At 34.5% G+C, this 25,674-nt stretch overlaps 1 protein-coding gene across 6 annotated transcripts in view; it reads left to right on the plus strand.

Moving 5' to 3' along the window:
- Window positions 1-25,674, plus strand: part of GALNT13 (polypeptide N-acetylgalactosaminyltransferase 13) — a 666,195-nt gene that overhangs the window by 502,178 nt on the left and 138,343 nt on the right. For all 6 annotated transcript variants that reach the window (XM_058548993.1, XM_058548992.1, XM_058548994.1 and 3 more), the window contains one exon: window positions 21,456-21,636. In XM_058548993.1, the coding sequence (XP_058404976.1) occupies window positions 21,456-21,636 (181 nt within the window). The remainder of the gene's footprint in view (window positions 1-21,455; window positions 21,637-25,674) is intronic.

Here is a 25,674-nt window from a genome sequence, read left to right on the forward strand (position 1 = left end):
GCTAATCAGTCTCCTCAACGTGTGAAATGAATATACATCACGACTAAGTGAGGTTCATCCCAGGAATGCAAGGCTGGTTTAACATTCAGAAATCAATCAATGTAATTCACCACGTTAACAAACTAAAAAGGAAGAATCAAATGATCCTCCGAATAGATGCAAGAAAACTATTTGACAAACCCAAATTCTACCCCTGACTAAAAAATACAAATAAAGAAAAAGCCCTGAGCATACATTAAAGCAGGGAACTTCACTTTTATGAAAAAGCCTGTATCATATTTAATGTTAAAAGACTGAATGCTTTCCCCCTAATATCTGGAAAAGATAAAGATGTTGGCTTTTAACACTTCTACTTAACATTATGGTGGAAGGTTTTAGGCAGTGCAGTAAGGTAAAAGCAATGAACAAAATCTATGTTGGAAAATAGAAAAACTCATTCGAGACAACGTGATTATCTAGAAAATTCAACAGAATCTATTAAAAACACTGCTAAAAAAAACAAGTGATCTTATCAAGTTTGCAGGATACAAGAATACTACACAAAAATGAGTTGTATTTTTATTTACTAGCAGCAAACAATCAAAAATTGAAATAAAAAGGCATTTAAAATAGAATCAAAAATAGTGATACATCTGACAAAAGATATAGAAGGACCTCTTCTCTGAAAACTGCAACATATTGCTGAAGAAAAGTAAAAAAGACCTAAATAAATGGAGAGATATACATGTTTATGATTTGGAAGACTCAATATTATATTTTTAAGATGTCAATTCTCCCCATATAAATATAGATTCAATACAATACAAATCAAAACCCTAGTGGGTCTTTTTCTTGTAGAAACTGGCAAGCTGCTTCTAAAATCCATCTGGAAATGCAAAAGACATAGAATAAACAAAAGTCTTTGATAAAAAAGTTAGAGAACTAACAGTATATGATTTCAAAATATAAAGATATAATAATCAAGACTGGGCGGTATTGGCATAAAGACAGACAATGGAACAAAGTTGGAAATACACCCACTCATATATCGACAACTGATTTTAAGGAAATATGCAAATGCTATTCAGTGGAGAAAGGACAATATTTTCAGTAAATAGTGCTGGAACAACTGGATATCCATGTGGACAGAAATATCTTAAATCCATACCTCTCACTATATAAAAAGTTAATTCAAAATATAAAACCTAAAGTTATAAAATTCTAAACAAAAACATAGGAGAAAAATTTTTGTGGTCTTTCATTAGGCAACCTATGAAAGTACAAATCGATAAATTGGACTTCATCAAGATGAGAAACTTTTGCTCTTCAAATCCATTGTTGAGAGATTGGAAAGACAAGTCACTGATAGGAAGAAACTGTTAGCAAATAATATATCTATAATGGACTTGTATCTAGCAAAAAAAACAAAAACAAAAGACAAAACTTGATAATAAGAAAACAATCAACTCAAAAAATAGCTCAAAGATTTGAACAGTTAGTTCACTAAGGAAGGCATGCAGATGGCAAATAAGCACATGAGAAAATCCTTAACTTTATTAGTTATTAAAGAAATGAAATTAAAACCCTGATGAGATAACACTACACATCTATTAGAATGACTAAAATTAAAAAGGCCCCCATTGGTGAGGATGTAGAAAAACTGCACATAAAATGGAAGTGGGAATGTAAAATTGTACAATAACTCTGGAAAACAACTCACAGGTATTTGCCCAAGGGAAAAGAAAGCATATGTTCATACAAAGAGATGTACACTCATGTTCATAGCAGCTTTATTTGCAGTAGCCAAAAGCCAGAAACAATGCAAATGACCATCAAAAGGTGAATAAACTACGGTTTGTCCATACATGGAATACTACTCAGAAAAATTAACGAACTATTGACACACCCTACGACATTGTGAATCCTGAAATAATTACACGGAATGAAACAAGCCGGACAAAAAGATCACATACAGTATGAGTCCATTTATCAAATTTTAGTAAATGCAAACTAATTTATAGGTGATAGAAAGCAAATAAGTTGTCTAGGGACAGAGGATTGGAATGGGAGAGGAGAGTTGGAGGAGGAGATTACAAAAGCTCATATAAAAACTTTTGGAGATAATGGATATATTCATTATCTTGATTATGGTGATGGCCTCACAGGTTTCACATATGCCAAAACTTATCAAATGGTATAATATAAATATATGCAGTTCAATATATGTTAATTACACTTCAATAAAGCTGTTAAAACTCATATACACACCTGCAGGCAGCTTGCAAAGAGAGACAAACAAAGGAAAAATGTAATTGATGGTATGTAGTCAACTGTTGACCTCTATACTTGAGGCCATATTCTCAATATATGTTAACCCAGTTACTTTAAATACCCCTGTTAATCTGGTTCCAACAATCTACCTGTCAAGACAGCTGTGTGGATTAAAAGAGATAATACTTATTGAAGTTTTTTATAAACTGTACCATACTATGGAAATATTAATTTTTTTATCATTACTCTTAAAAAATAAGCTGTTTTGTCAGTAACTAATGTTTTAATTAAAAGGATGGAATTTATGTTAAATGCCCCAATTTTCTTTTCTTTCCAAATGACAATGAAAACAGCAGTAAATTTATCTGAAGAACATAACCAAGTGAAATGTCTTATGATGTGAAAGCTATTTATTTCCAAATTGGGCAAGCAATGAAGTGGAAAAGAAATGAGAGCTGACGTAATAAATAATGGAAAGATGAAAGGCAGAGGTTTTCATTGGACAGAATAGTATGGTAAATGAGGTGAAGAAGTTTGTAGACTTTTGGAGAATTGTAATATCCAGGTTTTTGAAAGTATTAAAAGGAAGTAAAGAATTTTCTAGAAATGTTCACACACAAATTCGGACAAGTGAAAATGTCAGTCATAATAATGTTTTTGGACAGAAATCAATTTAGATAAAAATCTAGTTATTTCTGTTAGAGCTCTTTTCCTTTTTTTAAACTTAAGTCGTGCAAATCAGAGCATAGTGGATTGTCTGTCAGTGTATAAAACTTGACTGTTCTTGTTTTATTTGTCTGGTCTTGGAAACCAGACTATAGTAGAAGTATTCCAAATAAGTGAACCTAATCTAACTGAGTTCATGTGTTATCCACAATTTTGGTGGAGATGGTTTCACGGAACACTTTTCTTTAAATATGATAAAACACTCTCTTAATGTAAATATAGAGATTTCGTAGACTTATTTTCCTAGCTTTATTGAGGTATAATTGACAAATAAAAATTGTGTATATTGGAGATTTACAAGATGATTTGATATAAATATACATTGTGAAATGATTACCACTATCAAGCTAATTAACACATTCATCACCTCACATAGTCACCCTTTGTGTGTGTGTGTGTGTGTGTGTGTGTATGGTGAGAACACTTAACATCTACTCTCAGCAAGTTTCAAGTATATAATACTTATTAACTATAATCATATACTGTACAGATCTCAGAATTTATTCATCTTATAACTGAAATTTTGTACACTTATTAACCTCTTTTTTAAAAAAAGCTAAGAGGTCAGAAACTGAGATCATGTTCATGTATAGCCTCCATCAGAGAATATAAGCCAGTATTAATAATTCGGACCAGGAGACTTCTCTCTGGTTACTTATTTGGTGTAGGGTGAGCCTTAAACACATTGCGAATAGCTTGAATTTTTAGCTTCTGTGCTTACAATTAGATTTTCTGGCAGCTGGGACGCTACTCTGCCTTAAACTGTTGTTTAAACATGCCTCTTTATTCAGAGAAGGGCTTGTTTAATTGAAATCACAGAATGAAATATCTCCAGGTAAGAGGTAACTGAGACATTGCTTCTAAAGACTGTGTCATATTTATTATAAATATTTTTAAAGCATTAGGTGAGTAGGAACCATATAGTGATATTTAACTAAGGTGTCTGTAGAGCACTCTATTTTTCCAAAATAAATGCGTTAAAATTTTATTTTGAATGTTAACCACAATAATTACCTGATTTCATATGTTCCCTTAGAAAAAACAAACGAACAATAAGTAAATTAGACATTAATCAAACTTTAGGAGAATGTTAGCAAATGTTAGCAGAACTTGTTTTGCTTTTAAAATTATTACCAAGGCTTAGGCCTTGGTAATTTTGATAACTATCCCTCTTCATTAAAACTTTCTGGTTCACAAAACCAGACTATGAGAATAGACATGTGTTGGATAGTCATTGATGTGATGCTTCACCTTGGAAACATACTACATGGAGCCATACTTATGTTTTTAGAAATATGAGGCATGCTAGGAGACTTAGGTACACTAGAACTTGGATTAATCTCTGATTCTTTATTACGTTCACTTACTCCTATGTTAAAATGATTTTTTTTGAAAAATAATTTTTTGGGTTGTCAGTACCACTCATAATTTAGTGCCTTCTTGAACCAATAACATTCACTGCTTCTTTTTCATGACTTCACAAAATCTTATCATGTGAGTGCTTCTCAGGAGAATGTAGACATACACTGTATTTATCAATCTGCAAATATACTTATCTAATATCTAACCTATTCTGTCTCCTCTCTGCTTATTTTATCCGTTTATCTATCCATCTAAATTTATGTGTATGTGAGTCTGTGAATGTGAATAATCAAATATTTATGAAGACCCAGAATGTCTCTAGTAGCAGTTATTGTAAAGGAAATAATGTGACAATAAATATATAGATTTAAAAAAGTGTACAGCATAAATGGTCTCTATTGCAAACGAGTGCTGAGAGGTACTCACCAGATAGTCTGAAGGAGTTGGGACTCAGATAATTAAGAGAATTAGGAAATTATGGAACCCTGAAAGATGGATAGGAATTAAATGCATAAAAAAGATGAAGAAATGGAATGAAAGTGATATTAAAATAGTAATATGTAAAATATACATTTTCATTTCCATTAATATATAAAGCATAGGTGAATGATATTTTTACAGGATTTATTCAGAAATTCACATTAGAAATAAATTTTACTCGGTGATCACTGCGACTTTTCATTCTGTCTTCTTGAATTAAACTATTGAACGGAAATAAAGGTACATGAAAGAGAAACTATTGATTTCTGAACTATGATAAAAACATTTTGACGATGCTCTTTTTTTAAACAAATACAGGCATATATCAAGCATACTAAGCGGGATTTCCCTGTATATGGCAATAAGCCAAGTACACCTGCCTTTTAGTGAGTTTCAGTACATTAAGAAACCAATGATCTTTATTAGAGAAAAATATCTGAAATATCACCTTTGGGAAACACACTCCAATTCTGTCACTCTTTTCTGATCCTTCTCTGCTAATGCACAGATACCTCATATGTATCCACATTATGAAAATATTTATGATCCTTGTGATCCTACATATGAAGGACCTCAATTTAACTCTTTGAATTTTTGGCGATAAAGAGAGCTCTGTGAAGAATGTTAATGTGTTCGGAATTATTGCACAGAAAAGTTTGACACCTTCTGTCATGGCCAGATTTTACTAAAGCCTCCCATTAAGTGTACTTAATCATACAAAATGGCGCTGAGAATTAGGGCAATTATCCTGCTGATTTACATTTGAAGTGCGCCTAAAATATTCTGATAATGAAATGTTTAACTTTCTTTTTATATCTAAATATGTGCTGCTATGACTTGACTTGGACTATTTATTTTATGAATTAAGATTCCAGTTTTTCTTTATGGAAAAAGAAAGTTGAAGTAAATAACTTCCAAAAATATTTCTAATTTTGAAATTTTAAGCATCATTTATATATATTTGATTTGAGATAAACCTGCCATTAAATTCAAATAAAGTTTGCAAATAAATTTAGTTCAGAGAATTTACAAATTAATTTAAGAATATTTGCTAGTAGTTGGGCATCAGAGGTATAGAAGATGGAGACACTCCCCAGTCTCATGGAGCTTATGCTAGAGGGAGATGATAGACAATAAATGAGTGAACGAGAAAAATAGTCTATTAATTTCAGATAAAGACAAGTGCTTTGAAGAAAATAAAATGAGAGGTGGAGCACTGCATTACCTTAGAGTGGTCAGGGAAGACCTCGAAGAAAGCATTTTAGCTGAGACCTGACTGACAGGAAGAAGCCAGCTGTGCAAGGATTTGCAGGGGGGAACATTCAAGATAGAGCATAATGCAAAATAGAGTAAATGCAAAAGGCCTTAGGCAACTATGAAACGATGAGGTGAATTCTCTCATTCCAAGTTTATAGGATCCTAAATATCCTAAAGTTTTTGGAGAGGGAAAGCTTTCTTATTCAAGGGTTAAGAAATAATTTATTCTCACAGGACAATATTTTGTTGATTGATTTATTTGGCAAATAGTTAATATGTGCCTACTATGTACCAAGCACTGTACTAGGTACTAGAGATGTAGAAATGAACAAAATAGGCCTGGCTATGCTCTCTAAGAGTTTACTTTTTGATGAGGCTTTACATTTGAATAGCACTTCATAGAATTCTTTTACATATATTATCATAATGGAGGAGCTTTTTTTCCACATAAATTTTGTTTTTCTCTTTAATGCATTTTGTAATGTTTGCATTATACTTCAGATTACCTCTGTGTGTCAGCCGGGTATCAATCTACCCTCATTTTACCCATCAATCAATATAAATGTTTATGTAGCTAGACCTGCACGAGACACTATGGATGGTGTATATACAAGATGTGGCTCTTGATCTCAGTCAGTTTGGAGAGTACAATATGATTTAGGTATCATTTGAAGGTGCAGATATAAAGTGCGTTAAGTTCAAAGGAGGAAAAGATTTCTATGGTCTGGGATAGTCAGGGAAGAATTTATAAATTAAAAATCAAGAGTCTTGCAGACAGCAGCAGAGGAACAGGGGCTAGATACTGGCAAGCTCTAACTTTAAATCTATACCCTCGTGGTCCTCCTTTGTGTTTGGAGCCGTACCAGAGTTTAAGCTGGAATATCTAATCCCCCCACCTTTTATTTTCCTCCTTGAAAATTACATGAATGACATCTCCCTAAACCATTAAATGTGTATTTTGCAGAAGTGGGATTCAAGTGACAGAGTTAATGGAGTATCCATTAAACACTCACGAAATTTAATCTATTATTTTTTGTACACCTATATTTGATCCCTTAAAGATTTCTGGGACAGGGGCCGGCCTGGTGGTGCAAACGGTTAAGTGCGCGCGCTCCGCTGCGGCGGCCCAGGTTTCGCCGGTTCGGATCCCGGGCGAGAACAGACGCACCGCTTGTCAAGCCATGCTGTGGCGGCGTCCCGTATAAAGTGGAGGAAGATGGACATGGATCTTAGCCCAGGGCCAGTCTTCCTCAGCAAAAAGAGGAGGATTGGCAGATGTTAGCACAGGGCTGATCTTTCTCACAAAAAAAAAAAAAAAAAGATTTCTGGGACAAAATTCCAAAACTGTTGTTTCTATATATGTGCCTTCAGTTAGGAAAGCCAGTGCACCTTGCTAGTCAAAATTAATGCATTCAAAATCAAATTCATGTACTTTTTATTAAAGAGCCAAATTTAAATCTCTATGGTAACTACTGCAATAAATGTGCAACAACTTAAGCTATGATTATACTGTCACAGTTAGTGATGTCTATCTTAAGTACATGACTACCAATCGTTTCACTGTTGTTCTAGTCAACCAGAAATGTGGTTAAAAAAGGAAACCAATTATGAGATTTGTTTAAATAAGGCTGAACGATTTCAGCACTATCGGATTCTGGATACTAGGAATGATTCTTTTGAGGATGTGAAATAATGTTGAGGGAAGACTTTGATCCAACTGATCAGAATTTGAGTATTAAGTACCAATAAAACTGAGTTTTAAGTACCATTGAAAAGGTAGTTGTAGATTTTTAAGATTACCCTTAGAAAATAAATCAAACTTAACAGTTTTCACTACATCTGCAAAAATTCAAACTTAAGGAACTAAAAATTCTTAAAATATTTTATTCAAACTAGCCACTGGTTTACCCTGCAAATATGCTAAAATTTAAATCAAAATGTTGGTGCAGAATGATTAGCACTTCTTTATTGCCACCATGATGTGCCTGAATACTAAGATATATTTCTGCATGCACTACTGCATTGTCAAAGATTTAACTACGTTTTTCTCTTCATTTCATTACTTCATAGTCCAGCAACATGCAATCCCAATCTTGTATTTTTTTCTCTATTTTAATTGGTCAACCAAATTCTTTATTTATATTTTTAAATTCTGTATTTTAATTGGTCAAGCAATTTTATAGTCCATGTTTTTAACTGGTTAGACAAAGCTATTTGGGTTTGAGTAACCATAATTGCTGGAATTCCTAAATTAAGATAGGAATTTGTACATAAACTGTTTAAGGTCAAAGTGTCCCACACTAATCCTGTAATGAGGTATTTGAATAGTAATTAGACCTGATGAAACACTTGTGTTTCTTGATCAGTTTTCTGGCCCTGCAAGAGAAGACCCCAGGAACTATAAGCTTTCTTTTCTTATTTGAGGAACAGAATGGAAACTTGACTCGGTAATCTTTAAGGTCATAGAAAGTTGAAGATGTGCCTAAGGAAGCTGGAAATGTGTTGCAAAGTCAAGGCAAAGTATAAAGAAGTTGACAGATTTGAGAGTTAGCTTTACAGAATTTATAATTAAATGAGCATGTGAGAATGGATGAGTTTGCCAAGAAAGAAAATAGGGAGAGCAGAATAGCAAGGCATGTCCTTAGGTAGCGCCTACATTTAGGGGTGGGAGCAAAAAGAGAAAGTGAATGCTAAGTCAAAGCTGTCAGCGAAGAACAAATATATATCACAAAACCTCAGAAAGTTATGGTGATTGTCAACAGTGTCAAACGCCGCAGAGAAGTAAGGAAGTAAGAATAATGAAAGCTCATAAAAAGCTTCATGAGCAGTTTCAGATGATAGAATCAAGATACTAGAATATAAGATGTTAAGAAAATTGGACTGTGGAGATATGTAGAGAAAAGAAAAATTTTTTAAGTTTCCCAGCAAATAGGAAAAAAAATGCATAGTAACTTAAAGGGTAAATATAACCAAAGTAATTATTTTATATTTGCTATTTTTTAATTTTATCATAGGGGATAAAATAAAATGTAAGTTGATAGAAAGGATTAAAAAACCTAGGTGATATTGGAAAAGACAGAGGAAGGGACAACTGATGAGATAAACACTTGCAGATGCTAGAAGAATATTATAGAGATAATAAAGTACATTTGTGTAACACTTTTTAGTTTACAACACAGTTTTACACTTATTTAACTATGTCCTTACCAGAACATTGTAGATGACTTGTTATTTTTCTTATTCTATAACTAAAGGTTTGAGCCTTGAAAAACCTAAGTCATGTGTCTAGAAATTGGCGTGGCTGAACATCAAACCCACATCCTCTGCTCCCAGTCTAGTACTGCTGTATGCTGAGTTCAAGATCCCAAAGGCAGGGTTTAACTCTGGAGGAGCGAGTTGACTCTCTTTCTCAAAATGGAAAGAAGAAACCAAGGCTATACGAGATGTTTCAAGATGGAAATGAATAGAAAGTCAGGTCAGCTGTTCCTGAGCTCAAGAAAAGTGGAAAGCAAAGGATTATCTACAGAGAAGATGAGGTTGATATTGAGGCTTGATAAGAGGAGAAAGTTTTGGATTACACACAGCTTCTTCAGGAAGCATTTGAAGGAGCATTGATGTTCTCTATGAAACAACCTTTAAATGTCACAAGAATGACATCTTGCAATTCTAATGCAACAGAGATGAGGAAATTATCTTCACTGTGCTTTAAGCATCATATTTGGAGAAATAAATTTTGCGCTGCATTCTCCTTGTTTGTGACTGATAGGTGAGGAAAGGAACATGCTAAATGTTGCTATTTCGTGGTTATTTCTTTACTCTTCTAAGGTGTAACATAACCTACATTGACTACTACCAATTTTTTTTTTATATTTTTAAAATATCAAAAACTGTCAAAGTAGAATATTACTTTCCTTCACGGTGGGTTTTGTGGGTATTTGTAATGAACGCATGAGGTGATATCAATATGGATATTTTTATATGTTTCACATCTATCTCACTAAACATTTTACAGCAAAAAAAGATGCCTATGAGATGATTTTGGGAAGGGAATCATAGTTTTCCATTGATGGCATTAGAGTTTTATGTGTGCTTCCTAGGGAAAGTATTTATCTGAAGCAAAACTTATAGCTTCCTATAAAAATGTCTCAGGTCTTTGACAAGAAACAAAATTTCTTTAGCTGATTAAAAACCAGGAAAAGAAAAATCTGTCTATGAAGGGATTACATTTGGGGTGAGTACCTCTTAAAACAGTCCTTTCCTTGTTGGCATCAGAGACTACACTTCAACTGTCAAATGCAAACTGACGACTGGACTTTAATATGCCCAGTTCTAACAGTCACAGCTAGACTGGCCTGTGAGCTACTTAAAGACAGAGAGTCATGTTTTATTATTCTTTATGCTCCAGAGCCCAGCGTGGTGCTTGACACAAAGTCAATGGCTTGTATATTTGTTGAATAGATGCCAGCCAAGTCCTGAAGGAAAATTCTTGAGAGGAGAGAGGTCATTCCCTCTCCTCAAATTTATTACGGGGCCTTACATTTGAAAAACACTTGACCACCTTACAAGTTATATAGGAAATTTCATTTAAACTAAAGTGCTGTAGCCACAATCAGGTGAGGTGGACAGTTTACAGATGGAGAAATTGAGTAACAGAAAGAACTCTTTCTGAGGTAGCAGGTTTTCATCCCTTACCCCTTCCAAGTTCTTTTTAAGTATCTCTGGCAGCTGTAAAAGAGCAGGAGATGTTGTCACACACTGCAGCTGGGTACCCAGGTGGTCTGCTACTATTCAAAAGGGACTGTTCTGGCATGAATTCTAGGGCAGCATCACGCAGCTGTCATGAGCTGCTCTGTGGCTAGAAGCAGCAGATGTTACTGATATCTGACAGGCGGTCAGATCATCAGACATGGGAGGACATCAATGTAAAGTGCAAAATATTTGACCCAAATATCATTTAATAAATCACAGACCCTTTCCATCCAGTTTTCAAAAATCTCATTGATGTACAATTTTTTCACAGTTGAGATTTATTCATAGGATTAATTGTACAACGATGAAAGCACAAATTCCAATAATTCTACTTTTGTCTTAGTTAATATTCCTCTTAAATGCACTGAAAATACTTTCAAAACCTCCAGCATTTATCACACTTTAAGATTATTGATTATTGAAAGATGAAAAGGTGTGATTGTATCACTTATTATTTCTTGTGTTCTTTTTTTCATGAGTTATCTGCTTATGACAATCTACGCTAATAAAAAAACTAATACTTTTTTTTGTAAATATGAGAAGCTAGACACTAATTTTCTTAAGCAGAATTACCTCATATTACGTAGGATTTTCAATATCTGGTTGGCTGCTTCGTGTTCTTCATTTCTTGCCTGCTGCATCATTCATACATGTCATTTAAGCAGAAGATGGACGATTTCCCATAACACAATCAGGACTCTGTGTTGCTCTGTTGATCTAAAGGAGAACTGGGAATTTCCACAATATCAGCAGTCCTAATAAGATGTGGAATAATGACAGGTAACAATTCTCCTGATGCCGGGAAATACAGTGGCCGTAATGTGTGGTAATTCTGAAGATCAGAAAGCTCCCAGGTGAAGAAAGTTGTTGAAAGGCAAAAAGTGATAGTAGATTTTGAATTTCTAGTGTACATTTTAAAATGTTGGCATGTGTGTATTCGAGGTATCTCCACTGTTCATTTTAACTGCTGGGAATGGGTGTTCGTGTTTGAGAGAAGTGGGAGACGAGTTAAAAAGAATCTATCTGTGACCACAACCAGCTCACCATACCTCTGAATACAATGGTTCATGCACATACTGTCACAGTTCCCTTTCAAAACTGTTCCTCCACTTCAAATCACACCCAGTGTAAGCAAACCTTTCTGTGTTTCTGCTCTATTTTCTTCCTTTCTCCCTTCATAGTACTGCTCTCACCCCTCAATAATCCCCAGGAGTCACTTGCTAAATTTTTGGCAAAGGAGAAAGATAAACTGGGCTGGGAGACTTCCCTTAAAGAAACTTGTTTCAGGATCAATATGGTAAGTCCTTTAGAAAATGATTAGGTATAAAAGGATCCATTTTGAATTTTGGGCTTTCAGGAGGTTCAGTTCTGAGTTAAGAAGGAAAATACTTTGTAAGGGAAAGTACTTGATAAGGAATATTTTAGAAGCAAATTGATGGCATATATGAAATGGTATAGATTCAACTCAGAATCGTGTACATTTAATGCCAATGTGAAAATAAAATCTTCAAATTACTGTAATATATGACTATAGCTTGAAAAATTCTTTTGGAAGACAAAAGTGCTTTTGTGGTTTCCCTTATTTTTATACCATTTGCATTTCTAAAATAGGGGAACTCCCAAATGTGAGAGAAAAAAACACATTGATTGCCTCATAAAAGTTTTGCAGTGTCATCTGTTACACTTTCTCCTGTTCAGAGAATGGTATTTGTACCATGTACTTCTAACACAGCTAAAGTAAATTAAGCTTGCGTAAGGAGGAAGATATTGATTAAAATTTTGGAGAGTTTTATCATTCCTATCTAAAAATCTGATCTCTAAAAGTAATCATTTACTCTATATAAAGAAAGTAATCTGAATCCTAGAAATCTGGACGAAGAAAATTTAGCCATTCTCAACCTCACTTTCTCTTCTTTTACATATGTATTTTCTGAGGACACTCAAGATTAAGCGACTTGTTTCAAATTCTACAGTTTGTGTTTACGTCAGGAATTCAGCTTTCCTATTTCAAATCTGATGCTTTCTTCTCTTTTCATACAAAGTAATAATTCTGTTTAAACAAAACATTAACTTATCAAGTACGGGAAAGACTCCTCAGGTATGTTGAATCTGTAATCTCTGGCAACTCAGACGAACACTTAGAGGCCTCAGCTGCTTGATGTACAGGAGTCTTCATCTTGAGATGTTATGATGTATCAGGATATGACTCTAGCTCTAGAGACTTCTTCCAGATCACATAAATCTCCCCAATTACACTGTGAAGTAAAAACTAGGCCAAGAATCAAACCAATCATTAAAGAAGACATTCCTCCAGTCAAAATAACTATGAGGAATAACTGGCAAGTTTCATGTCAAGAATGAATAGAAAATGCCTACTGAGCCCCATGTACTTCCCCTTTTGAATACTGACTTCCATGCCTCTTGTGTTTATGACAACTTATCGAGGATCATAGTGCCTCCAGGATCTCAATGAAGGCTCTGTAGACTTTATTTCAATTGTAAGAATTAAAAGGTTCGTCATCAGTCTACTTGAGTATGTATAAACAAAGTGGAGAGTTGAAGTGCTGACAGGGATTATTTGAAACAAACGGTGAATATAGAATGAAATATTTTGAAAATTGAGTCATCAGTATCTTGTTTCAGTTTTCCCTTTGCCAGAACCAAGAAAATAATAGCATTTTTTCCTAATTCCATTTTATGATAGATACATTTTGTGTACACTGTAATTTTCCAGATTTCTGTATATGAATATTAATAGATCAATCAATCAGTCAATCAATATGTGTTGAGCACCAATATGAGCTAAACATTTTTTTAAACTTTGCAAACACTGATTTAATGACATATTTAAATTCTGATTTTTTTTCACTATATGTGAATTATTACCAATTTCAAAAAGTGAAACGTGATGCTTCTTCTCAAAGAAATAATAATGTGGTTGGAGAGATAAGATTAATGTATATATGAATAATATATATATATGTGTACACATAAATATACATATACACAAATGGCATTTAACAAGATGACAAACTATATAGAATTGAGAGCTAAATGGGGTGGGGTGGTATAGAGGTAAGTAGTAAAGGCTATGAGTCAGTGAAAACTGAGATCAATGAAATCTAGTAGTTAAGAACTGTTTACCGGAAAAAAAAGTAAGTTGAGTCTAATAGGGAGGACATTATGATAAGAGAAAACACATACAGTAATCCTTAATTTTAATTAAGGATTAAAATTATGTCAATTTATTACATTCCTCTCTATTTCCATTGCCATCACTCTGGTCCAAGTCATTATCATATCTTTCCTAGATTAATGCAATAACCCCTTAATAAACTTCTCCTATTTGCTCCATTCCAATACATTTTTCACATAAAGGCTAAGTGTCTTTATGTGTACTGGTTTGCCTTAATCCTCACAACAAGCGTCTGAGGTAGATTCTTCTAGTCTCTTATTATTACCTGAAACCTGAAGCAGAGAAAGATGAAGTAGCTGAGTTCACCCTGCTAGTATGAGGCAGAGGTGATGAGGATGTGATCTCTGCAACCAGAGCCTACACACTCACGACCATTGTGCTCAGCGCTATACTGAGCTATTTGGTCTCTGCTGTACTGTTGTTGTTGTTAAGGCCATATTAAACAATGACTTTGTGCCAGAGACAGTATGTGTGTGGGTTGGGGGAGGGGGTAAGTATCAGTATAAAAACAAGCAGCTGCATGAATTTGGCACAACAGCTGTAAAATTAGAAACCATAGTAGCACCGGAACTGAGATTGCAAAGTTGGAGCTTATGAAGTTGATGAACCCTAATTAAAATGTCACTGATGTAGGTGCCAAAAAACATGAAAAGAATAATATATGTTAGTTAATTGTCTTCTAGCTAGGGGAAAAAAATCAAGTAGATAATCAAATGAGCAATGGGCATTTTACATTTTGATTAATAGCCTTCTCCATCATCAAAAGACTCACAAAAATATCTGGGAAGAAGACAAGTAACTAGCTAGCTTCACTCTTCTGTGGATAAAAGGACAGGTTGTATCTTATACATGGCCAAATTTACTTGAAAGAAACATAATATGCAAATATTAATCTGTTAGAAGTCTAGAAAATAACAATCAGATGTGCTCTATGATACAAAGTACTTCGGATATCAGGTGTTTGTGTGGATGAGACATCATGTTTTCTTCAGTTTATACTGTTTGTTCAGACACTGTAAAATAATTTTAGAGAACAAAATGTAATATTCTAATTGGAAACTAATTGGGTGTTCTTTTAAACTCCTCACTGTACCTAAACCCCCAGACTTTTGGAAATTCCAATATTTTGGAATATTGCAATTCCAAAAAAAGGCAAAACTCGCTAAGATTTAAATAAAATATTTTAAGAAGCAAGAATAAGCTGATAATGTGCAGATGTTGATTTCCCTGAATAAGAACAACAATGAAAGTAATATACAGATAACATTTCACTTCTTCCCATATGAAGTGTCAGGCATGGTGCTTGATACAATCTCATTAGTGTCTTAGGAAGTAGTTATTATTATCCCTAGTTTCCAATGGGGAAATTAAGGCCTTGAAAACTTAAATAGTTTTCACAAGTATACATAGATAATAAGTGACAGAGCCACTAGAAAAATTCTGTTTGCTTATTTCCAAGCCCAAGTTCTTACTGACTGTATCATACTTGTCCTTCTTTATTTTCTGCTTTCCTTTCTTTCTTCAGTCCTTCTAAAGTATTTATTGAAGTACACTAAGAAAATTATCATGGTAGTCACTGGGGACTCCACTCAATCTGAGATCTTTTCACTTTAATATTTAACCATATAGTTTTCTGGGAACTGTTTATTTTTTAATTCTTTCACAGTACCCAAGTGTCTACTAAGGACACGGTAACTATTTGCTCAATATTTGATCCATTAAATGTTTTATTTTTATATTAACTAACTGGGTATTATCATGACCAGATATCAGCCTAATTAATGCATGATGTTATACATTCCTACCTTGATCTTTTCATTTTCATGCAAAATTTGGGGAGAGGCTTTACCTACGAAATGCAATATGAGTGTTTAGCCGCACAATCTATGATCACCGATGGCAATGGGAAAAGTAGTCACTTTATTCCAGGAGTCAGTAGACTATGGCTCACAAGCAAAAACCAGGGCACTATTCACTGAATTATGGAACAGCTGCCTTTACCTCTATTACCTCTCCTAAACGTATTTAAGAACTGCCTCCATCTCTGAGAGTCAAAGTCAGGGACAGGTTTTCCTTCTGCCTTGTAAATCAACAATCATTATTGCTTATGCCTGTGCATATACACACAAAATCTCATTGCAAGTTAGGAGGATAACCAAAAATCAGCACTTTCGTATATCCTCACCTTTGCCTATTAGGAGGGAAAGGGGTGAGAGACCATTGGAACCCTAGGTTTAAAAGATTTCAAACTAGGGGCCAGCCCGGTGGCGCAAGCGGTTAAGTGCGCACGTTCCGCTGCGGCGGCCCGAGGTTCGCCGGTTCGGATCCCGGGTGCGCACCGACGCACCGCTTGTTAGGCCATGCTGTGGCGGCGTCCCATATAAAGTGGGGGAAGATGGGCATGGATGTTAGCCCAGGGCCAGTCTTCCTCAGCAAAAAAGAGGAGGATTGGCATTGGATGTTAGCTCAGGGCTGGTCCTCCTCACAAAAAAAAAAAAAAAAAAAAAAAAGATTTCAAACTAGATATCATTCTCTTTTCTTTGTGCATGTTCAGGGCATAGAACTCATAAGCCTACAAACCAGGGTATGGCCAAGAAGTGACAGAGTAGAAGTAAAGTGCCCTCACTTACGCAACCACAGTAATAATAGTAATAATAATAATCCATATTTCCAAAAAGGCAAATTGGGAACCCTGAGGACGGTTGTCAATCACTGGTTTATAAGCAATGGGGCTTATTATATAGTCTGAATTTAGTGGAGTACAAACTTAAATGGTTTGATTTTTTTCTTCAATCATTGCTTCGTGCTCTGAAGAGTATTCCTTTCCAATTCTGATGTGATTTAGGACAATACTTTCAGTTATTAAAAATACTAGAAATTTTCAGTTTAAAGCTTTGATTTCATAAGCAATACATAGCTTACATTCCTTTCTCTTCCAAGGCCCATGCTGATAGAAGAGCTTGAAATGGGGAAGGGCAGAGTTTTCTGGGTTGCTACTCCCCCAGTGTATAGGGTCAACTTGGAGGGCTAGAGAAAGGGCAAGTCTTATCTGATATCATGTTTTATGATGACTGCCTATTGTTGGCTTAGTATGGTTCCGCTTGCCACGAATGGCCTCCATCCATATGACAGTCTTCTATACACGGTTTCATTGTTTTCTTAAAAGTGTTCTCAGCTTTATTTCCTATCCCCTCTGTCATCCAAGGGCCTTTTGGAGAGGGAAATCTTTGTTTCTCTCCCGCCCTGTAAGGTCTCCAACTGTTTTTCTTAATGGTACATCTCCTTGCTGATCTGCCATATTGCTAGTCCAATAGCTCATTTTTTTCTCTTCTGTATTCCATGCTCTATAGAGTTGGGGAACCACTGAAGTCTTGTCCAGTTGTCCTCAAAGACCACTCCCTCCCAGGGTCACTGCATCACTAGACCTGTGAATTCTGCTGGAACAAGCTGTTCAATAAACCCCAACTCACTTTCAGGATTCTCTAGACCAGAAATGGTCACCATTTTACTAGGGTCATGTTTTCCCCATAAATGAGCCTTTCCCACAAACTCATTCACCATGTCCTGCTATGTTCTGATGGCAGCACCAGGGTAGTCTGCTGATTTATTGCTCAGCAAGTATTTAGCAGGGAATGAAATGCCAATCTCTCCTTCATTTATTAATTCCTCTATATGACTTGGATGAAGGAAGAAAGAAGCTCTTCATTCATGCCTAATCCATAGAAGAGGAGGTAAAGCTCTACTGCTAACACTGCATTCTATACACTAAAGAGATCTTAAATTTCCTCTCAAGTATAACATGTCATAGGATATTTCTTCTGAATTTGGGGCACCTTGCTGAATGGCCTGGGCACAGTACAAATACCTGAGTACTTTACTAAATCATGTTTGTGAGAGAGAGAGTGTGAGTTTGGCTAAATGGTTACTTTGATAACACATTAAACATTAAGATTGTATCATTTAGCAACCTTGTTTGTCATAAACCATCAGCCATTTCTAATGTTTATTTGTGTGTTGTGTGTTGTGACCTCCAAAGAACTTCCTCAAGTCCCAAGTCGTGTGGAACAGCAGATGCGTATCGTTTCACTAGACTACTCTACCTAGGTTGATACTAAAAATATTTCCTTAAAAAATGCAGTTTAAAATCCCCCCAAAATATATCTGTTTAAATCTCATCATTCTGCCAGGGATGCCTTTTTTTAATGATAATCTTAGTAGTTAATTTTGAGTTGTCCATTTTTCCATTCAACCAATATACAGTGACACCTACCATGTCACAAGCACTGGGCTTGTCTCTGGGGGTACCGCAATGGCTAGACACTTCCAGTACCCTTTTAGAATCTACATTCTAGTTGGGGAAAAAAGTGCATAGCTAAACAAATAAATAAGTAAATTGCAAAATGTGGTAAGAAATGAAGGAAATAAACAGGGTGCTATTAAAGAAAATAACTGGGCTGGGGCACTTTAAATATGGTGACTGGGAAGATCTCTCTGATGAGGTGATGTTTCAGTGGAGATGAGAAGTATGTGAAAGAGGCAGTCAGGTGAAAGGCTCACATAATTGTAGCCCAGGTATAGGGAAAGCATGTGTTGAGGGTTTGTATATGAAAGAGAGTATGTGATTTGTTATTCTAGGAAATGACAGAGCACCAACATCACCAGTGTTTATTGACAGAGAGAGAGAATCTGTAGGGTCTTAGAGACCCTGCTAAAGGATTTAGTTTATATTCATAGTGCAACTCCGTGCACTATTTAAGCAGGGAAGTAAAATGAAATGATTAAATTTTTAAAAGGCCAGTCTGATTTCTCAGTACAAAACAAATTATAGGAGAGCAACAGTGAAAGCAGCAAGACAATTGAGAATCTATGGCACTTGACAGACAAGAGACGTTGGTGACTAGGACAAGGATAGTAGCAGTGGAGACAGAGACAGATGGATATACTGAGAATTGTTTTATAGGTAGCACCACCAGGATTTGTTAATGGAGTGAATATAAGTGATGAAACAAAAGCAGAAATCAATGATGACTTCTAGGGTTTTTGTTTTGTTTTTTGGATTGACCACTTGGATGAATGGTGGCACTGTTTATTGTTAATTTAAAAAAAAAGACTGAAAGAAAAGAAAAAAAGACCTGACTGATAAGGTGGGGATGAATCAACAATTCCACTTCGGACACATTTATTTGGATGTCTCTGAGACATGGAAGAGGTGATATCAAGTAGATGTTTGGATACACAAGTCTGGATCCCAGAGGAGAGATCTGAGCTCAGATGTCACTGTTGAGGCTGTGAGATTCAGATCGTATGTAAAGTAATAAGAATCAATAAGACCACCTAGAGAATGAAGCAAGAAAGATGAAGGCCAACATTTATATAGAAATTTAGAGTGAAAATGCTTAAACAGTGAGGTAGTAGGAGGGAAAGCAAGAGAATCCAAGAAAGGAGTCTACTAGACCTTCATCGAGGGAAAAATTTGTGATTTTCACCATAGCAATTTTGGGGGAGTTGCAGAAATAAACAGCTTTTCACAATGAGTAGAAAAATGGATAAAAATAGAGGAAGGGAAACAACATATATCAATAAAAATGTTATGTTAATTTACAGTAAAGGGAAACAGAAAAATGAGATATGTTGGATGGGAATATTGACCAAGGGATGGTCCAAAGGGACCAACTTTTTGTTGCATTTTGTAATTTTTTATTTGTTTATCTATTTTTTAATCAATTTGAAAGATAGGAGATTTTAGGAGATATTATGTGAAGATAGATATAATCTAGTAATGAGACAAATGATTGATGTTTCAGGAGAAAGTCAAGGGGAGGACCAAACCAGTGAAGTCCTTAAGACAGACTTAAGGGATATGATCTAGACTGACATACAAATATTGATTTGTCTTTGATAGGGGAAGGATCAAGTTCCTCCATTTTAATAGGAAGGCAGAAGGTAAAGATGTGTGTATTTACAAGAAGGTTTCTAGATTTTGTGCTAGAAAGATGAGAAAGTTACCAATCAATTAAATACTTTGATTATTAAAAAATGAGCTATCCTGTCTTTTGAGGAGAATGGTAAATTCCATTCTTTTTTATTGCCCCATCATTTCAGTGTTGGGTTGGACCCTCTTTTCTGTTAGCGTTACACTGTTTAAACAGTTAGAAAATGAGAAAGAATAGATTGCACATATAATGCATAAACCATTGTTGATGAATATAACTTGCTATTTAGCATCTTTTGTCTTCTGGTGACAACGAATGTCTCTTACTGCTACCGAAGCCCAATAGCAGCCCTCTTCGAAAATGGATATTACTTGAGGGATCAGTTGGAGAAAACTTTATCTTGCAAAAGAAGCAACTCTCATTAAAATAAGAAATGTTAGTTACAATATAAAATGAAGTCCTTCCAACTACATGTAGCGATAACTATGACTTTTATTTATTGGGATAGAAAGCCTGTAGCACATATATAAGATATTGCATGTATGTAATAAATATATATGTGTGTACAACATATGTATATATAGTATCTATATATAACATATATAGCATGTTATATATATGTAACATATATATAACACACATACATATGTATAACATACACATACATGCTATTAGTATAACCTATGGCTATACAATATAATTTTATAGAAATAAATGTTTTATGAATACTTAATACCTAGCCTCAACTGCACAGTAAATCTAGGACATCAAGAAACATATGGTGTATGTTTTCCAAGAGTTCATAGTTTTAAAGGAGAGATAGTGAAGTAAACAATTGCTTATAATATAGTGTAATTAGTTCTTCATGAAAGCATGTTTAAAGTACAAAAGTCACATAATACTAAACCTCCCCACAGAGCTTCCTAGAAGAAATGATCTTGGAGATGGACTTTGAAGGATGTGTAGATGTTGAGCAGATGTAAAGGAGCTCCAGCACATTTTAATAACAATAATAACATATCCAAAGGCGTAAGATACAGGGGATATTGGACAGCTGAGAATTTATATTCATTTAAAATTCCAGATGGATGGAGTATAATAGGTTGATTTTTCTGCAAATCAAATTTAGTTATTGACCATTGCATCTAATATGTATAAATTCATTCATTCATAGCAGATTTTGGTACCAAATATCTATTAAATAGCAATTAGGTTAACTACTAGAAACTGCAAGTTAGGTAGTCTAATAAAAGCACACGAAAGTAATTACTTCATCTAACTTCCATGATTCCAGTGGTACAATAATTAAATATATCAAGCTGTTCCAAATTAGAATCTTTTGCCAAACTTAAGTATACTAGTTCTAAATTTTGTATCCATTTGATGTTTGCTTGAACCATATACGATCTGAAGATTTGGCCTTAGTTAGCCTCAGTTGCTTCTCAGATACTTTTACTGCATTATCTACAATGAGTGCTTTACAATAATTGCTCTTTTCCCAGATTTGGCAATGTGGAGGCTCATTGGAGATTGTGACTTGCTCCCATGTTGGTCACGTTTTTCGGAAGGCAACTCCATACACTTTCCCTGGTGGCACTGGTCATGTCATCAACAAGAACAACAGGAGACTGGCAGAAGTTTGGATGGATGAATTTAAAGATTTCTTCTATATCATATCCCCAGGTAAACAATTCTGACATTTTTCTTCCTCTGCAGGGGGAAATAAAATTTTAAACACGCTGAATATGTGTTTTGTTATTGCTGCTATTCTACTAGTTTAAATAAAATGTTATCACCATAATATTGCAGAAAATTCTGTTTGAGAAAGTTGTACTAAGAAGTCAATTTTCACCTAAAATGAGAAAGACTACTCTTATCTCGAATCCCTAAATATTCTTTTTTATTTGCTTCTTTTTTGGCAGAAGTATTATGCTAGAAAAACAGAACAAACAATACACAGAGAGATCCAAACATGTATCGGCTCAATTTAAGAAAAAAATTTTTATTAAGAGAAATAGGCCTTTATTTCCTTGTTTCGCAAATAAAGCTGGCTGAGTTGGTTAGAAATTTTGTTAATACTTAAACAGAGATGTTTTCTACTGCCTTATTTTCTTAAATATCTGAGTAGGGAAAGATTAAATGATTTCCTGCATAAACAAGATGGAAAGTTATGCAGATATTAAAATTTATATTTTTAAAGAATATTTAATGACATAACAAATTAGTCATCAATAGATACATGAAAAAGAATAATAAGGTATAATAAAATGTTATCCTACTTTAGTCACAGAGAAGGATAGTTATGGAAATAGAAGCAAATGTAGGCCATCACTGGGTGATGGGATTATGAGTAATTTCATTCTTTTCCTTACACTTTTCTATGTAAATTTAAAAAAATTTTTTTAAGTATTTACAGAAGTCATTAAAAAAGAAAAAATAAAGCATCATGAGAAAATCTCATTACTGGGTTGTATGATTATGAATGATTCCACTCTTTATAATTTTCTAGAATTTCTCCAACAGCCGTATTACTTATTTAAAAAAAAAAAAAAAAACCTCTGAGACATAACATTGTTTTTTAAGGGGGAAAAAAAGACATTATTAGAAGATATAAATAAGAGGAAGACACAGGGTTACCTTCAAGATCTTGCCTTCAAGATAAATAACATATATAGTGTAATATATCTTTATTGATAAAATAATTTTTAACGTTCTACTTTTGATAGTTTATGTTTAGGCCTTATGGTCATCAATGTTATTATTATGTAACACATAAGAACAACAACAGAAATCCATGCCCACATCTTCTTTCCTACATTATAATCCATTACATGGATTAAAAAAGCCAGCATGGGTTCTAATTGACATGCTCTGGTTTCTGAAAGTATATATAAGGCAATGAAAGCTCTTCTTTTATAGATGAAGAAGGGAATGAGCAGTATGAACTTTCTTATTAAGATCCAGCTTTACTCTATAGAAAAGAAAAATGACAGCAACGTATGTGTAAATGTGTGATTAGGAGGAGTTTTCCACATGTTTTCAAGACTCTTCTATGTCAAGAAGCTTTTGCCAGGAACACTATTTCACGCATAGATGTATTTCTCTTTACAGTAGAAACCCAGTCCAGATGTTCACCGAGTTCAGTTCAGCAAGAGCATATAAAATTCACAGTGAGGCCATGACATTTATATAACCTTTTCGTTTTCTTTTGATGATACTTTTTGAATTCAAATCATTACTTGTAAAATATATAACCTCAAATATGAAGAGAGGAGTGATGGAAGAAAGAAATGTGTTATGTGTGATTGTATGCAATGTACATTCAGGAATATAAGTAATTGAGAATAACTGTAACTATATTTATTATATTCACTCATGGTGAATATTATTTGTAAAAAGTGATGTGTTAGTCTTGTATGTAATTTCCCATTGAGTGAAAAAGGCAGATAAATGGTAGAACCATTTCTCAAACTGTAATGAAATGACAAGCTTTAGAGTTTAAAGGGTGAAAAAGTATGCCTACTATCTGGAACTAATGACTCTATGTTGCTCAACAGGGACTGTTTATATATTCTGGAAAGTGTAGTTTTTACATTACAGTAGATATCATTTGGAAGGTTATTGTTCTTATAAAATGGACTCATTTAAATCTAGAAAGATACTTTGTAAGGCAGAAAAAAGAACATTTGGGGAATATGCTGAAAATATCTAGCAACTTCCTAAGGGAAATTTTTGCTTCTATATGTCTCAGAGACAGTCAGCTTTGCTGAGCATGGAACCTGCCTGCTGTAGTGTGGGCAAAGAGAGAACAACAACAACACAAAACAATAAATTGCTTCTCAGTGGAAAACAAAGGAGGAAGTCAGTGGAAGCTAGAGTTGGATGCCTAAAAACAATTCTAGCACTGGGCAGATTTCAGATCATCCAAAAACAGATAAAGTCACTTGTATCGGGGAAGTCAAGAATCTGTTTATATGGTGTCAAGCCTTTTTTGAGTGAGTAACTATCTTAGTCATTACTGATAATTTCTGATACTCTTAAAATCAAAATAATGGATTTCTTTGCTATCATCTAGAATTGTTGGGTTTCTATTTTTCATCTCCTTGGGTAAAGAGTAAGTTTATAAAGAAAGAAGTTGGTGTGGGGGGAGAATGGAGGGATACATGCATGCACATTTACACTTAGAATTATATCCTTTACTACAATATACATACACAAATACACACACAAACATATTTATGAAAAATTCTAAAAAGTTTGTACTGAGTTCTGTTTAATTCTCTAGAACCTCCTTAATAATCTGGCTAAGGAAGTTGTTATGGTTCTTTCTAGAAGCACCTCTGTGTATCCATTAATTTGTCCAAGACGTTTTGTGAGGAGACTCTCATTTTTTACACCAGGGCTTCTATAACTGAATCTTATTTTCCACTTATGCAGTTGTTCAAAATGCAATCTTTAAATACTGAGCCTTTATGAGTTGAATTCTGATAACTTTGCTTCCTTTCAATATGCTCTATAAAATATTGCCTATTTACTTTGTTGTTTGGTTTCAGGGATGCTTCAGCTCTGTCTTGAACTAACTGGGCATTCTTTCTCTCTCGAAAGTTGTATTCCCTGTAGTTTTGATACCATGGCCAATCTATTATTACTATGTATCACATTGTTTTATTTTTATTACTTGTCTCTATATGCAAAGTAGTTCAGAGACTTGTGATTACAGTGCTGAGCAACTTTCCTGTCACTTTGCAATCCTTGAAAAGAATGTGTTGAATAATTAGAAGAATCAATAAATAACTAAATGAATCAACGAATTTTAAAAGGGAGCCACTTTTGTTTCTTTTTTACTACTGAATTCTCCATGGATGTCTGGTCTACACCAGGGAGTCTCTTCACAAGAATTGCAGCAAATCAGAAGCCTTTGTCGCACTTCTCTGATCCAACTCCTGATTGAGGACCCACTGATAGAAGAGAGGTGAAGGGTGCTCTTCATGTATCTGCAATATCATTCCTCTGAGTTTGCCGTCAAGAAGGTTCCATTGGCTTACTTGCATGCTTAGGGTTTTATGATCCCACCATAATCAGAGGCACACACAGTAATATAATCTTACCTTCCAGGACTAATATAAAAGTCTAACACACAATTTAAGCAGACAATAACATTCTCTAATAGAGCAGCATAATACAAGAGCCCATAAACTTAAAATAAGATTACTTTTACACATGTTGATTTTTATTTTTCTCATGACCCCCATTAATTTCAAGTTAAAATGAGACGTATAATAACTGCACGTGTGAATTACTTTTATCTGATTTTTTTCAAAATATTTCCTAATTGTCTTGGCCTATGCGCATTAGCCATTGGCAATATTGATAGACTTGGGAGTGTCTAATTATGTTTCCTAAGTGGGTATATGAATGGGGAGCAGAAATACTTTGAAATAGTGTTGAAGAATACATTTTCAACATTTGTTTAGTTTGCTTTTTGGCTGTCTTTTTAAGGATGCAAATACTATAGCATCACTGATTTTTAAAGCCCTGCAGGCCTTTAAAGGCTGATGCAGTTTTTACTAGCAATTGGGCTGTTTCAGCTTGAGCCGATCTGATTATCCTACCAAATCCTTTGAAATGAAGTGATGTAAGCAGGACCACTCTTCACAGAACACCCCATTGCAAATGGCAACATTTTTTTTCCCTATTGATCACAGGTATAAAGCTTAAGAA

Source organism: Diceros bicornis, chromosome 10, assembly GCF_020826845.1.
Source record: "Diceros bicornis minor isolate mBicDic1 chromosome 10, mDicBic1.mat.cur, whole genome shotgun sequence".
Lineage (NCBI taxonomy): Eukaryota > Metazoa > Chordata > Mammalia > Perissodactyla > Rhinocerotidae > Diceros > Diceros bicornis.